Source organism: Daucus carota, chromosome 1 (assembly GCF_001625215.2).
Source record: "Daucus carota subsp. sativus chromosome 1, DH1 v3.0, whole genome shotgun sequence".
NCBI classification, from domain to species: Eukaryota; Viridiplantae; Streptophyta; class Magnoliopsida; order Apiales; family Apiaceae; genus Daucus; species Daucus carota.
This window is the reverse complement of record NC_030381.2, coordinates 20865410-20882220: the sequence shown is the minus strand read 5'-3', so window position 1 is coordinate 20882220 and position 16811 is coordinate 20865410. Positions and strand designations below refer to the sequence as shown.

Sequence of the window (16811 nt, the reverse complement as noted above, 5' to 3'; positions counted from 1 at the left end):
GAGAAGTGTTCAAGATCATACCTTTGATCGTTTCTTGGGGTACATGTCCCATGAAGACGGTGATGAACACTGGCACCTACCTCAGCCTAATAGTGTTAAGGTTAACACCGATGCCGCCATTTTCGAAGATTTGAACTGCTATAGTCATGCCTTTGTAGTTCGTAACCATGAGGGCAGATTAGTTGAAGCCAGATCAAGAGGCTTGCATGGTCGTCCAAATCCAGAATTAGCAGAAGTCCTGGGCATACGCGAGGCTTTGAGTTGGGTAAAGAATGGAGATCACAGTAATGTAGTGATTGAGTCTGACTGCTTGCAGATGGTACAAGCCATTCGAAGCTCCTTCATGTGCTTCTCGTACTTAGGGAGAGTGATTAACGAATGTCGAGTTCTTCTAGCAAGCTTGGGTTCCAACAACGTTAAGTTGAGATTTGTTAAACGGTCCGCGAACAAGGTTGCCCACTTCCTAGCGCAACAAAGTTGTTCTATAGCTGATCGTATTTGGAGGGTGGGAGATGTCCACCCCGATTTCCAGTTTGTTTTGTCGAATGATTTAAGTGATTAATAAAATTCGACTTTTCCGGCAAAAAATAAAATAAAAAAAATATACATTTGACCTGAACAAAAGAAAGAGTCAAACATATCCCTAGCAGTCAAGATAGATTATTCGCGGAAGAAACATCGTGAATGAATAAGATTCTACAGAACAAAATTGACTTTTCTTGTACGAAAAATGACGGCACGTGCTACAATCACCTCATAAATTGATTTTACTTGCAACAATTTCAAATTTCAGAAAAAATTCGAACTGGTCAACCAATATTGTTGTTTAGTTTGTGGCTTATATGTTGGTCAGTTGCTTGATGAAGATAAACAGCGGCTAAGAGGTGGCCAAGTTGACTAGTCCAAAGAGAAAGAAAGCAAGTCTTACCAGTAACTCATGCATTGTTGTAATACATGATAAAATATGCATGGAGCTAAGTTATTATATATAGCTTCGGAGAGATCGATCAGAAACAGAGAGCAAGTGTTGGAAAAAAAAAAATCTAATAATATTTTTATATCTAAATTTAAGACGCAGAAACAGCCGCGATAACAAGGGTGATAGGAATGGAACGAGTGGAGGAAGTAGTGATTGTAGGGGCGGGGATATGTGGATTGGCAATCGCGGTGGCGCTGAGGAGATATGGTATCCAGGCCGTGGTGGTGGAGAGAGCTGAGAGTCTTAGAACCACCGGAGCTTCTATAACGCTAGCTTCTAATGCATGGCTAGCTCTTGAGGCTCTTGGGGTTTCGCACAAGCTCAATCCTCATTATCCCACTTTAAACAAGTATGACTCTGTTCTTGTTCTTCTCCTAATTCTAATCAACTTTTCCTTTCTCAACATTGTTTTTCATGTCACCTTTCTTTTCTTCTTTTCTAGGAGTGTTGTCACTAATTTAAGCACCGGCGCAGTCCAAATTTCGCCTTTCCCTCCAAATCAAAGGTAACAAACTAGCTTCAGCTTCAGGGTACTAGTACAACTGGACTTTTAGCATCGGTCAAATAATCCCTAAAGCGTCGGTTCTGTCTTTAACCGACGCTAAAGGGGCGACTAGGAAAGATATTTTTGTACTAGTGGTGGCTTGTAACTTGATGGACAAATTATTGTTATGATTAATGCAGTGGACGAGTTGGACCAAAGACGGTGCATCGGAAGGCCTTATTGGAGGTTCTTGGTGAAGAATTACCCAGGGAAAACATCCGTTTCTCGTGTAAAATAACTTCCATATCAACAGAATTGGATGGCCAAGGTTCCTCCATTGCACTTCTCCTGATGGAAGATGGAAGTCATATCAAAGCCAAGGTATGTGTTATCAAAAAACCGAGGATTCGTTGATGGCCTAGTGACATGACCAGAAGTCACGCGTTCAAATCCTTACTGCCCTCTCCGTATGTGAAAAAATACTAATGTATTTGAGATATATAGCCTAAATCACATATGATTACTGCAGGTGTTGATAGGGTGCGATGGGGTGCACTCACAGGTTGCTCGCTGGCTAGGACTTGGGGAACCAGTGGACTCGGGACGGTTTGGCCTAAGAGCTTTATCAGTCTATCCTCAAGGCCATGGGTTGGATCATGATGTTTTCCGTTTCACTCACACGGGCTTCAATGGTGGTTTTGTTCCTTTCACCAAGACAGACCTTTATTTGTATCTAACTACCCTCAAGTCTAGAGATTCAGGTAAATAAGAACATTATCACAATTTGTTGATGAAATGCAGACCTCGTAAGGCTAATAAGTTGACATTTTCAGGGGAGGAAGGCATTACAGCTAAAACACCACCAGAATTGATCCAAAAATATGTAATTGAACATTACTGTAAAGACTTTCCACCAGAGTACTTAGACGTTGTGAATCACGTAGATGTGTCCACATTGACATGGGCACCCCTCAAGTTAAGACTCCCATGGAATGTCATATTCGGAAAACTAAGCAAAGGGACAATCACCGTGGCTGGTGATGCCATGCACCCCATGACACCAGACTTAGGCCAAGGTGGTTGCTGTGCCCTCGAAGATGCTGTTGTCCTGGGCCGCTGCATTGGCAACACTTATCTCAAAAACGGACAAAAGCTGGTGTCATCCGAGGTTGCTAAGGCCATCGATGAGTATGTTGAGGCACGAAGATGGCGTGTGGCAGGAGTGATAACAGCCTCATTTATATCAGGTTGGGTGCAAGATGGTTCTTCATGGCTGAAGAGATTTGTTAGAGATGCTATATTTTACAGGTTTTTTGCTCAATATGCTTCCACGGTCATAAATTATGATTGTGGAAGCTTGCCTAGAACCTCAGCTGAATCAAATCCAAAACAAGACTGAAAAGAGCTGTTCTGTATTGTCTATAATGTTTGTGAAAAGTTGTACTTGATTTGTTACAGAGACATCTTGTCTTAATTTATAGATTTTACGTGATGATAGACGTAAAATGTAAGAATATTTTTTTATGTTCAATAATATTTTGTTCTTATACATCAGAATGTTTTTTATTAAGATCTGAATAATTATGAATAACCACCAATAAAGAGAAATATATTAGAATTTAAGCAGACTTGATTTAAATTTCTAGTTCCTGTCACTGTGCATGATTCTGAATTTGGTGGTGTATTGTACAAAAAGGATTCTGAGCATGATTCTTATAAGAATTTTCTTTATCAAACTCCAATATATAAGATGGAGAAAAATTATCTTAATCTGCAATTGGAGTAATCTTAATTTATTTAGGTCCGATTGTTTGGAACTTTAGTTGTGCTCAGGCAATATATATGTTTAGCTTCTATATCATTTGAAAGATTAACCAGACAGAGGGTGATTGGACGACATAGCCAAGATCCGATAAGAGTACAAGAGAGGAAGACCAGAGCAGTACTTGGAAGACATAGCCAAGATAACAAAGTACTACTCTGGTCTTTTTCTCTTATACTCTTATCGGATCTTCATTTTGGGAACGTTTATATTGATAGTTCTATATTCGTTTCTTTTAATTTTTAGGTATGTCATAATGAATGTTAGCAATGGCGCATTCCAGCTGTTGAATATTTCTAGCGAGTTTAAACTCTGATACCACGTGATTAATTCTCCAGTGACGTTTATCAGCCTTTTATCAGTACTGGTCTATTTTTGCTTTTATACAAGTGGACCTCAGTGTTGGCCAAGTTGAGTGCTATTAACAAAACGAAAGCAAGTCTTGCCAGTACTCTGACAACTTCTCCGTTCAATTTCTTTAGTGACATATGAATATTCACTGAAAGGCAAATAACTTTTTTAATCATAAATATGAATATGGAATTTTGACTCTGTTGTTCAATACATATGCTTAGCTTCTAAATTATTGCAGAGAGTGAGTGGATTATGTTTTCAGTCCTGGTCAATTGCTTAAAGAAACTAAGCTCGGCTAATTGGTGGCCAAGTTGCCAGTAACTTGGAACTTTCCAGTTGATACATGCATTGTTGTAATACATGATGCAATAATTCATGCTGCTAAGTTGTTATATATAGCTTCTAAATCACTGGAGAGATTGAATAATTGTTTGATGGGAATGGAAGGAGTTGAGGAAGTGGTGATAGTAGGGGGAGGGATATGTGGGATGGCAACAACCGTGGCGCTTATGCGATATGGTATCAAGGCCTTGGTGCTGGAGAAAGCTGAGAGTCTGAGAGCCACCGGTGCTGCTTTAACTCTTGATGCTCTTGGTGTTTCACACAAGCTCCACCCTCTTTATTCTCCTTTAACAGGGTACTCATCACTGTTCTTTCTGTCATCTATTCTTCATTTCTCTCAGGTTGGGTGCAAGATAGTTCTTCATGGCTAAAGAGATTCATTAGAACTGCTATATTTTACAGGATACTTCCTAAGATTGCTTCCTACGTAATAAATTTTGATTGTGGAAGCTTAACAAGGAGCTCTTTCTCAGATGAATCAGACCCAAAGCAAGATTGATGAGGGGAATCATATCATATTCGGAAAGTAGGGTCTCTTCACTTTGTTATATCATAAGGTTGAACAGAGGTTTGCTGAGTTGCATATGTGTTGTATGGCCTCAAAAACTTGTATCGTTGGATAAAGTTATACCGGCTCTGTTACAGAAACATTATATTACATTTATCTGGAATATCAATGTCTAATCACAAGGTTAATCAAAAGAGGTGGTCGAGCTTAAATTCAGCAGAAGAGCTTACAATTTACAAACAAACATGACAGACCTCGAAAGCTAGTTAATTGGAATGAAGAGGCTCAATATGCTGCAACTAATAAGCCAATAAAAGCGGAACTTGGTACTTCAAAATTTTTTCTGGTGCACACACAATGTGAATCAGAAATCAAAATAACTATTAGTGAGATGTTCTGTTATTGTTCTAGTGCACATTGAGTGGTATCACCTATAACACAAATGAACAACGTACTTCACGTATTTCCTTAATGCTTAAGAGACCTCGCCTAATGCACAGAGGCACTTTTTTTAAGCGACACAAATGATTGGTGTCCATGCTGGATGCAGAATTTGCGTTAAAAGCCCTATATATTTTTAGCAAAATTTTTCTGGGAAAATATTGACTTGTATATCTGGAATGTGATCAAATTCGTCTTCCTTAACTTAGAGAGTGGACAAGAAAAATGATATGCAATTTGTTACAGTTCATTCCTATTGCAATTTCACAAGTCATATTGTTGTAATACTTTGTGAATATGTGCTTTACTCAATCAAGAAATGTTCTTCTACGCAACAAAATTCTATTCTTGGATAAAAATGTGATTGTCTGGATGGATTAGGTAATATGTTACAAAGTTCAAATTGACTGCTATTGCAATGTTAATTCAGAATTACACTTCTGGATGAACTGTAAGAAATTACGGAAGTTATCTTCCGTCTAGAAAAGATAAATTACTCTACAGATCAATTAGACTCTTCTGTCAGCTGCTTATGAAATTCCACTAAACCGATAGATCTTATTAATCTCTATAAATTTTGCAATCTGCAGGAGCTGATTTGTAGAGGCACTTCAGGGCTCGACTTGTTTCTCATTAAAGAAAAAGAAATGGCTTCTTTCCTAGCTCTTCTCTGCTTTGGCCTGTCTCAATTTTTGATGTTCCAATTCATGGCTGCCTCTGATCCGACAAAAGGGTTTGTTTCCTTACCCTTCAATACATCTGTTTACCGCATTCAAAGGCCATACGATAAGAAAGAAAATCAGCGATACAGCTTCAAGAACGGAGTTCACAAATTTTGGGTTTTTGCCAATGATAAACCTCACACCACAACTAGCCACACAAAGCCGAGGACTGAGCTTGCTGTCCAAGTAAGTGATCTTGACTAACACGATAATACGACATAGATATGGTAGATTACATGTTAAATAATTTATGACTTACTATTTATAAAATTTTGATATCAGGGATACGTTTACTCCTCGGGAGTATGGGAATTTGCAGCAGATGCATATGTTCCGAAAGGGACATCAGGTGTGACCATAATGCAAGTATTCGGGGCCACTGCACCTCATGCCTCAACTCTCATGCTCAGAGTTTACAATGGCGCTCTCAAGTACTATCAAGACAATGTTTTGGTTGGCAACGTCTACAATCGATGGTTCCATGTAAATGTTGTACACGATGTCGATGCTGCAAAAGTAATGGTGTACATAGATGGACAACTCAAGCTGACAGCAGATGGTCGCGGTGGAGATTCTCATTACTTCAAATGCGGTGTTTATGCACAAACCAGTGATTCATTTCGCATGGAGTCCCGGTGGAAGAATATCCAAGTTTTACGGCACAATTGATAAATTATCTGTTGAAATTGTAATGTTGTACTTAATTATAGCCATCTATATATGTAATGCATTTTATTGTTTGAAATGTTGGTTTTCAAATCTATATTAGTCTTTGATAGCGTATGCCCTGGAAGCAATCTTGATCCTTGCAGCCTCATTTGTTTCACTAAAATTTACTAACTTGCACCAATGAGGTTGACTATAATGATTAATTGTCAGTGTAAACCTTTGAGGAAGGGGAATATATGAACAATGACCCATTATGTTTAAGACCATGAGGATTGTGGGAGGGATGAATAAAGATGTCCATTTGTATACGTAAAACTCAGAATATTCTCCGTCATCTCCACCTTTCTATGTCAAGGGCAAATTGGTATCGACAACAGCTGAAACTCTAGAAAGAATCAAGTGTATTTTTTTCCTGAAAAAATGCCCTATATTGATGAAGTCGACAGGCTATATATTGCACAATGCACCAGATCAAATTTTATTTTATTTTTTTGTCTAAAATTATGCATATAGATGGCCTCACATTAAAAAGATGACTAAAAAACTGTTCTGCAATTTTCTCCAGTTGGACCCTCTTGCAATTTCGTGAGTAAAAATTGATGTAAATTATGAACCTTGTGAATATGTACTTTACTTAATGAAGAAATATTCTTCTAAATAACGCATAACTCTTTTCTTGTCAGCATTATAAAATCATAATCTCTTTGTTAATATTTAAACTTGAGGACCTGTTTCAAAGAACAAAATTCTATTCTTAGATAAAAATGTGGGCACCTTATGATCCGGATGAATCATATGAGGCGTCTTCCAAACGGACTGAAGTGTTAGAAAGTTCACATTGGCTGCTATTCCAATGTAAATTTAGTACTACACTTCTGGATGGACTGTGAGAAATTACGGAAGTTATCTTCCGTCTACAAAAGTTGAATTGTCTACACGGGACTCCTCCGTCGATTGTTTCTGAAATTCTGCATAGGTTGAGAAGGTATGGTGTACACACGATCTGTTAATCAGAATGATTCAGAAAATCTCTATAAATTCTGCAATCGGCATGAGCTGATTTGTAGAGGCACTTGAGAGCTCGACTAGTTTCTCATTAATAAACAAGAATCAAGAGATGACATCTTTTCTAGCTAAGCTCTGCTTTGGACTATCTCAGTTTCTGATGTTCCAAGTCCTGACAGCATATGATCCCACAAAAGGATTCGTTTCTTTGCCATTCAACACATCTGTTTACCACATTCAAAAGCCATACGACAAGCAAGAAAATCAACGATACAGCTTCAAGAACGGAGTCCACAAATTATGGGTTTTTGCCAATGATAAACCTCACACCACAACTAGCCACACAAAGCCGAGGACTGAGATTGCTATCCAAGTAAGTGATCTTTACTAACACGAGTCCTATTAGGTACTCCCTCCGTTTCAATTTACATGTCCATTTTTAAGAATTAAATTTGTTTCAGTTTAGTTGTCCACTTCAACTTCAATGCAAAATTATATTTTCAAAGTCAATTCTACTTCACATATATCTTATTTATATGTTATTTCATTCCATCCACGTGAACACAACCTTAATATTGTTTGTAAAAATTTGATATCAGGGGTACGGTTACTCCTCAGGAGTATGGGAATTTGCAGCAGACGCGTACGTTCCAAAAGGAACCACAGGAGTGTGCATAATGCAAGTATTCGGGGCAACTGCACCACATGCCTCAACTCTCATGCTCAGAGTTTACGATGGCGCGCTCATGTACTATCAAGACACTGTCTTGGTTGGCAACATCTACAATCGATGGTTCCATCTAAATGTTGTGCATTACGTCGAGGCGGCTAAAGTAATGGTGTACATAGATGGACTGCTCAAGTTGACAGCAGATGGTCGCGGGGGACACTCTCATGCTTTCAAATGCGGCGTTTATGCACAAACCGGTGATTCATTTCGCATGGAGTCCCGGTGGAAGAATATCCAAGTTCTAAAGCACATCTGATTACTCAAATTGTTGTGTTATACTTGTACGGGTCCATTTGTCAGGACAATATCATATCTGTATTTCAAGGGTTTGGATTGAAACTTTTTTTTTTTAACTATCTGCTGTAATCTTTCTCGGATCGGAACTTTTCTTTTCCGCGACCCTTGAAATACAGATGTGAACTTTTTTTTTCCGCGACCCTTGAAATACAGATCTGATGATAATAGAACTGTGTGTTAGATTAGACCCCTGCCAAATGGTTGTCTGGAACCAAAACCCTACTTGTATATATAGCCATCTGTGTATTGTGTAATGCATTTTGTTCTGTTGTTTGAATGTCTTAGATGGGATCTTCATCGTAGTCCTCTTTTTTTTGACTCATTCGGTAATTGCTCAAATAATTTCAAACTTGCATGAAACCTAGTTTAAAAAACCAACTTAGAAGGACAACTAGATATCGTTGTCACCTTTAAGTTGCAAAAGTTACCTAAAATACAAATTTTGGATAATATTTTTTTTTTTATGAGAAAAGATTACAAGAAAAGACAATGGCCCGCGTCTCTTCTTGTCACATGTTGTTGTTGTCATTTACATTATTAAATCTCCCTCCCTCTCCCGTAATCAATAAAGTCGATTTGTATACATATTTATTATTTAATAATATTAAATAAGTTAAGTAAATTTTATTATTTATAGACAAATGCAAGTGACAATTAAATAGACTACTAAATTATTATTATTATTTGATTTGAGTTGAAGTAACGGAAATGTTATTTAAAAATCTTATTTAATTATTTATTAGTATGCATGCGGTAACGATGAAATGACAATAACGTGTAAGAATTATTTTCTTTTGTTATTATTATTAGATAAAACGCTATGAGATGTTCAATGTAATATTGAGGCTATTCAAAATAAAATTATCATTTTAGACAAAATAATTATGAAAAAAAAGTTGGATTAATAGGAAATAAGTGATAGTGCATAAGTAAATCAAGTTTCAGTAGCTACCAACGAGTTTTAGACAAAAGTAATAATAATCATTTTTTTGTCAGAATAGTAAAAACGTAACAATCTACAACGACTTGTACTGATCTACCGACAAAAATAATCAGTTATCAAAATATATAAACTACAAATGATACCGTATGCAAAACAGTAAAATTACACCTTCTTCGGACCTTCAGACACAGTTGGACTGGTTTCTGGAAAGCATTAACTCTATCAAAATATATCCAAACAGACTTAGAGACCGTTTAGTTTGACTCAGAAAACGAAATGAGATTTAAGAGCAAGTCCAATAGGTGTGCTAAATCAAGTCTTAAATCCAAAAATAGGGAATATGGGATAAAATTGCACTCCAACACTATGCTAGTGATGTGCTAAATCACTAGCACAAGCCTCCCCTTCCCTATTTTTAGAATATGCTAGCCACTTCTAAACTATTTTTATCATTAAAATATTCATTTCCCTCTCTTCTCCACATCATTTCCCTCTCTCTTTTTTCCCTCTCTCCTCCACTATTTAATATTATTATAATAATAGGGAATGGATATAGGGAGTAGTATTGGAGCTCATGTGCTAAATCTTGTGCTAAATCACTAAGACATATTATTTTATAATATTTTTAGGGAACCTCTTAGCATAGTGTTGGACTTGCTCTAAAAAGGGAAATGAAAAAAAATGAAATGAATAATAATGAATTGTATTATTTGTTTGGTTGTAATCCGGAAATGAAATGAAAAATTATATTATTATACTTAACATTTTTATAAGAAAAAACTAGGATTTGAAAAGCTGACTCCTCTTTTGTCTTGTCCTTTGTCTTCTCCGATGGAAAACTCTAACCTCTTTATTTTTTTCATCTTCGCTTTCATTAAAAAAAATAGGGCGAAACCGATCGTCTAAAACTGACCGGCATATAAAAAGTGTCGGGATAAAATTGACCGTCAACAATCGGTCGATTTTAACCAGAACGACGTCGTTCCCTTATTTTAACCGACTGAACTACAAGTGGTTGGTTTTAGAGTTGACGTGCCCTAGTCATCACTGACCAACCTATCGGTCGGTTTAGTGTTTGTGTTTTTTTAATAATTTGTTAGACACAAACCGTGTCGTTTTCTTTCTGAAGACAAAATCGACTGGCTTACGGTCGGTTTTAACCCTATTTTTTCTTTTAAAAATGTTTATTTATTTGGAAAATGAATAAAATATACGCGTCACGGTAGGGGTACGACGTCGTTTTACTTTAAAATACAGAAGGTATGGTGTGCAGTTAATCCGACTGATTCAGAAAATCTCTATAAATTCTGCAATCGGCATGAGCTGATTTGTAGAGGTACTTGAGAGCTCGACCAGTTTCTCATTAATAAACAAGAATCAAGAGATGACATCTTTTCTAGCTAAGCTCTGCTTTGGACTATCTCAGTTTCTAATGTTCCGAGTCCTGACAGCATATGATCCCACAAAAGGATTCGTTTCTTTGCCATTCAATACATCTGTTTACCACATTCAAAAGCCATACGACAAGCAAGAGAATCAGCGGTACAGCTTCAAGAACGGAGTCCACAAATTATGGGTTTTTGCCAATGATAAACCTCACACCACAACTAGCCACACAAAGCCGAGGACTGAGATTGCTATCCAAGTAAGTGGTCTTTACTAACACGAGTCATATTAGGTACTCCCCCGTTTCAATTTACATGTCCACTTTTAAGAATAAAATCTGTTTCAATTTAGTTGTCCACTTCAACTTCAACGCAAAATTATATTTCCAAAGTCAATTCTAGTACTTCACATATATGTTATTCCATTCCATCCAAGTGAACACAGCCTTATTGTTTGTAAAAATTTGATATCAGGGGTATGGTTACTCCTCAGGAGTATGGGAATTTGCAGCAGACGCGTACATTCCAAAAGGAACCACAGGAGTGTGCATAATGCAAGTATTCGGGGCTGCACCTCATGCCACAACCCTCATGCTCAGAGTTTACGATGGCGCGCTCATGTACTATCAACACACTGTCTTGGTTGGCAACATCTACAATCGATGGTTCCATCTAAATGTTGTGCACCACGTCGAGGCGGCTAAAGTAATGGTGTACATAGATGGAAAGCTCAAGTTGACAGCAGATGGTCGCGGGGGACACTCTCATGCTTTCAAATGCGGCGTTTATGCACAAAATAGTGATTCATTTCGCATGGAGTCCCGGTGGAAGAATATCCAAGTTTTAAAGCACATCTGAATGCTCAAATTGTTGCGTTATACTTATATATGTAGCCATCTGTGTATTGTGTAATGCATTTTGTTCTGTTATTCGAATGTCTCAGATGGGATCTTCATCCTAGGCCTCTTTGTTTCACTCATTCGGTAATTGCTCAAATAATTTTAAACTTCCATGAAACCTAGTTAAAAAAAAAAACCAACTTACAAGCAAAACTAGATATCATTGTCACCTTTAAGTTGAGTAATACCAAAAATACCAATTATGGATAATTAATTTTTTGGAAAATGCCAATTATGGATAATTAATTTTTTGGAAAATGCTTGAAGTACAGAATTATTTACAAAATTTTGTACATAATGACAAGTATTGAGTTTTAATTAAAATAAATCCTGTATTCACATCAACAATCTCAATTAAAATATCTTAAATCAATTACCATGTCATTATGTACAATCTTTTATACACAATTCTGTACACGACCACTACTTCTTTTTTTTTTTTTGAGAAAAGATTACAAGAAAACACAATCGGCGACTTCTCTTCTTGTCACATATTGTTGTCATATACATCATCATTTGATTGAATTTTTTTATGAAATCCAAGTATAAGATGGAACAATAATAATTTTTCAATTCAATTAAAAATAATATTATAGTCTTCAATCATTATACTCTAATATTTTATGGACCCTAGAACTTGAATTAATATACATAATATATTTGATTTTTAATTAGAATTCAGAAAAGTTTAAAATTGATTAATATTTGTGGAGGGAGCGGTTTGTATCTAGCTGAAGATATGGTAAACTGAATATGGTGAGGATTCTCGTAGGACGAATATTGCTTTAGAGCATCCTCTACGGGCTAAAATTCTTAGTTTAAAATAATTAAAACATATTCTTTTCAAAAAATAAATAAATTAAGACATATTCTTAATAAAAATTGTAAAGCTTGTGTAAAAAAAATCTGACAAGAATTATTTATAATTTATTCGGTCTTCTGATTTTCGCATTTATAACAAATTAGAATAATAATATCATTTTTAAAATATAATCAATCCACACATAACTAAAATCATTATAATAAAATGACTTATAAATTAAACAAATTTTATAAAATATTTCAATTTAACTACCACTTCTAACTAAACACAAAGTTAAACAATAGTACAAACAATTCCATCTAAAACGGTCGTGAGAACACCATAATATTCTCGAGTAATGCTACATCCACAGAAAAAAGTTACGGAATGACCTGGCAGTATGAGTCAGAAGGAGTCATTCAATACCTTGTCGGCCACCAACCTAAATATCATTCTATTATCTTTTATTTTCATACACTTTATGTTACTCCCTCCGTCCCCCCTTTTACATGTCCATTTTGGAGAAAAAACACATACCAAAGGAATAATTGATTGTATAAACTTTTCCATTAAATACCTCTAATTAATATCTTGTAAATGGTGCAATGCTTCTACTTTATGTCTTGAAAACATGAATTTAACCAAGTTTTTAATAAGTCAAATCTTGAAAATTGAAATTATGGGGATATATTTGAAAAACTATCATTGAATTAGTTTTGAAAGTATAAATGGACATGTAAATAGGGAAAAAAATATTTTGAAAATGGACATGTAAAATAAGGAAAAAAATATTTTGAAAATGTACATGAAAAATAGGGAGTATCTTTTATTTGTGCTATCTTCTACTCCCTCCGTTCTTAAATATTTGTTTTTCTAAAAAATAGCACACAGATCAATATCAACAATTACTACTCTAAATAACACATAATTATCATGTTAAATGCATTGTAATCAAGCAAGTCAATACACATATTAATGAAATTCCAATGTTTTTTTATTGTATTAATGATAATTTCACGTTTAACATGACAAGTGATAAGATTTTTGAGGTATCAATGTGTTTAGATTGTATTGGAAATCTAATTATATTAAATGCACATGTGATGAAGTCAACACATATTCTAAAAGTGCAAATATTTTGGAACAAGAAAAAAACTCTAGAAAAACAAATATTTAAGAAGGGAGGGAGCAATAATTATTTTTTGAGTAATTACTAATTTCATATATTAAATTTTCAAATTTATACATATCATTTTAAATTTCTTATTTGAATAACCCATATTTACATAAACATATGTATTTGTATAATATAACTAATGAAAATGCAGAGTGTATAAATATATTTTTTCAAAAACTAAAACAATTTCAAAAGAATTTAATTTATGTGAATTATATACTCATTTTCTATTTTATTTTCTTCTTTATGTATTTCACCTTTTAACTTTTATTATCTTTTTTTAATCATTAGTCAGTTATTTTAACTGTATAATATTTTGATGTAGAATTGATAACTTTATATATATAATATGTGAGGGTTTTTTAATTATTTCTTTTACTTTTTATATGTAATCACCTTTATAGTTTTTGTTACTCTATTTTTCAATGCTGCCACTTATATTTTCAATTATTTATAATATTTATGTTTTGATTGAAATTACTAATTTAAATATATCAAATTCATAAAATCAGTTAGAAAATATTATGAAATGGGCCAATTGAAAAATTAGTTGAAAAATTAGTTGAAAAATATGATGAAAATAGCGAGTTGAAAATATAAGTGACAGAAATACATTAGAAAAAAAAATGTAATACAACTAAAAAGAAGTGACATAAGTAATTAAAAAGAAAAAGCTATAAAATTAGAAAGTGAAATGCATAAATTAAATTTTTTAAAAATTATTTCAGTTATTTTAAAAAATCACATGCGAAATGTTTAAGTTAGACTCTCCATTTTCATTAATTATATTATACAAATACATATGTTTGTGTAAATATGGGTTATTCAAATAGGAAATTTAAAATGATATGTATAAATTTGAAAATTTAATATATGAAATTAGCAATTACTTAAAAAATAAAATATTAGAAGACAACAAAAATAAAAGATACCATAAACATAAAGTGTATCAAAATGAAAGGAACAAAAGTGATAATTAGGTAAGTGGCAGACAAAGTATTGAATGTTCCGTCCAACTCATGCTGCCAGATCATTCTGTAATTCTTTTCTGTAGCGTTTTCTGTGGACGTAGCATTACCCAATATTCTCCACTGCAAAATGTTAAGAGTAGTGCTAGGTGCACATAATTGTGTACAGAAAATTTGTACATAATGATGTGGCAAGTGATGTGGTGGATTTTAATTGGGGTGGTTGGTGTAAATGCAGGGGGGCCATCCAATTAAAATCTGCCACTTGTCATTATGTACATGTTTTTGTACACAATTATGTGCACCAAGCATTTTCCAAATGTTAAACACCTCTTTTATATCTTTCTATATACTCTCTATGGCTCAGCTATTGGAACCAAATAACCATTGTAAAGAAATAAGAAAATGAAATGTTTAGCTATCATCTACATTGTTCTGTCTCAGCTTCTAGTGCTCTTAGCCACTGGGAATGATGGCTATCCCCCCACCAAAGGATTCATTTCTTTGCCATTTAACACGTCGTTTTACCACATTCAGAAACCATACAACACAGCCAATCAATCAAAGGTACAGCTTCGTCAATGGAGTGCACAAGTTATGGGTTTTTGCCAACGATAAACCTCATTTTATAACTAGCACAACCAGTCCCAGGACTGAAATCGCTATACAGGTACGTACCAAATCCTAAACTGTCATTGATAGGTACGATACCATCTGACAAAGTCACAAAGAGATCATTGCTCTTTAAGTATGTGCAATTAAAATAAAGTTCCTCGGAGTACTCATTTCAGTGAATTACTCTTCAAGTTCTCATCTTCAAAATTGGACAAAATATAATCTAACGATTTCATTTTTAATTTTTTTTGTTCGATCTACAATATTTTTAAACATCCAACAAGCTAAAAATTATGTTATACAACATAATCAACACGCATAACAATTGCTTTTTTTAATGTTACGGCTGGGATACAATTACACGTCAGGAGTGTGGCAATTTCAAGGAGATGCGTACGTTCCTAAAGGAACATCAGGAGTGGGCATAATGCAAGTGTTTGGAGGTAGCTCACCTTTTGCCACCTCTCTAATGCTCAGAGTTTACAATGGTTTGCTCATGCATTATAACTACAGTGTGGTGGTTCCAAATATCTACAACAGATGGTTCCGGTTAAATGTTATACACAGCGTCAATCCGGATAGCCTAAGGTATACATAGACAGAGAACTCAAGTTGGAGGTGGAGGGCCGTGGTGGGACATCGCATTACTTCAAGTTTGGTGCTTATGCTCAAGACCGTGATTTAGCTCGCATGGAGTCTCGTTGGATATCAGAGTTTTCAGACAATGTACTTAATTTCTTTAAGGGAAAATAGATTTTTTTGCCACTCAACTTATCGTGTTTTTAGAAACTTACCACCCAACTAATTTGTTTTTCCTTTTACTCACTAATGTTAGGTTTGGTTTTATTTTTAGCCACCAACTTAGGTTCGGATTTGATTACTAGCATTATAATAATTTTTTTTTGTAGCATCATTTATAAATAGTGATAGTATGTACGTATATTTTGATGTTGTGTCGCATGTTTATATCTTTATATATAGCAACAGTAATATAAAATGAGTCGATGAAAAATTAAAATCAGGAAAAATCGTAATTAGAATTCTAAAAATTCAATAAATCATGAAGATAAATTAATGACTTCAAACGATTCACCATCTCTCATAAGATAAAGTGTATTTGAGTGATATGATGCATCATCTTTCGCTATTAAAGTTTCAATCGACTAACTCAGTCTAAGATCTCTTCTAAATCTATCTTCAAAAATTTTAATAAATCTTATTACAATTTTCAAGATAAATAAATAGAGAGGAAAACTTAATTTTCGATGATTGTCCTCTATAATGCAATATTACTTTATGTTATTATTACTCCCTCCGTTCATCTCATTAGTTTACAGTTTTTTCTACTGCTTAGCACGTATTTAAGACTCTTATAAACATAGTTTCATAACTTATTTTCGTGATTTTTTGTGTGTAAAAAGTTAAATGCTGAATTTTCATTTGGAAGGAAAATAATTATTTATGAAACTACATTTTTTAAACGCCAAAAAAATGCGTGTAAAATTCTTATCACCCAAGGTAAACGTCATTGAAGACATAAAAAGTATTACATATAAAGATACAAACATATATCAAATCATCAAAACATTACAGACTACCAATATATTTTAATTATGCTACACATAAAATGTAATGCTAATAATCAAATCAGAACTTAACTTCAGTGACA

At 34.5% G+C, this 16811-nt stretch overlaps 4 protein-coding genes and 1 pseudogene across 4 annotated transcripts; all 5 read left to right on the top strand.

Annotated features, from left to right (window-relative positions):
* The first annotated feature begins 993 nt into the window (after nt 1-993).
* LOC108214468 (monooxygenase 2) lies at nt 994-3012 on the top strand. Its single transcript, XM_017386481.2, has 5 exons — nt 994-1328; nt 1422-1484; nt 1664-1844; nt 1993-2224; nt 2297-3012. Exons 1-5 carry the CDS (start codon nt 1108-1110, stop codon nt 2860-2862), a joined length of 1263 nt encoding a protein of 420 aa, XP_017241970.1. The 5' UTR covers nt 994-1107; the 3' UTR covers nt 2863-3012.
* A 2509-nt stretch (nt 3013-5521) lies between these two features.
* LOC108218966 (citrate-binding protein) lies at nt 5522-6397 on the top strand. Its single transcript, XM_017392167.2, has 2 exons — nt 5522-5838; nt 5935-6397. Exons 1-2 carry the CDS (start codon nt 5578-5580, stop codon nt 6319-6321), a joined length of 648 nt encoding a protein of 215 aa, XP_017247656.1. The 5' UTR covers nt 5522-5577; the 3' UTR covers nt 6322-6397.
* Nucleotides 6398-7212: 815 nt separating this feature from the next.
* On the top strand, nt 7213-8630 carry LOC108218959 (citrate-binding protein). The gene is made up of 2 exons (XM_017392156.2): nt 7213-7699; nt 7926-8630. Exons 1-2 carry the CDS (start codon nt 7439-7441, stop codon nt 8310-8312), a joined length of 648 nt encoding a protein of 215 aa, XP_017247645.1. The 5' UTR covers nt 7213-7438; the 3' UTR covers nt 8313-8630.
* A 2018-nt stretch (nt 8631-10648) lies between these two features.
* Nucleotides 10649-11638, top strand: LOC108218949 (citrate-binding protein). The gene is made up of 2 exons (XM_017392142.2): nt 10649-10941; nt 11156-11638. The coding sequence occupies exons 1-2, from the start codon at nt 10681-10683 to the stop codon at nt 11537-11539; spliced, it is 645 nt and encodes a 214-aa protein (XP_017247631.1). The 5' UTR covers nt 10649-10680; the 3' UTR covers nt 11540-11638.
* A 3294-nt stretch (nt 11639-14932) lies between these two features.
* LOC108218942 (citrate-binding protein-like) lies at nt 14933-15895 on the top strand (annotated as a pseudogene).
* The last annotated feature ends 916 nt before the right edge of the window (nt 15896-16811 follow it).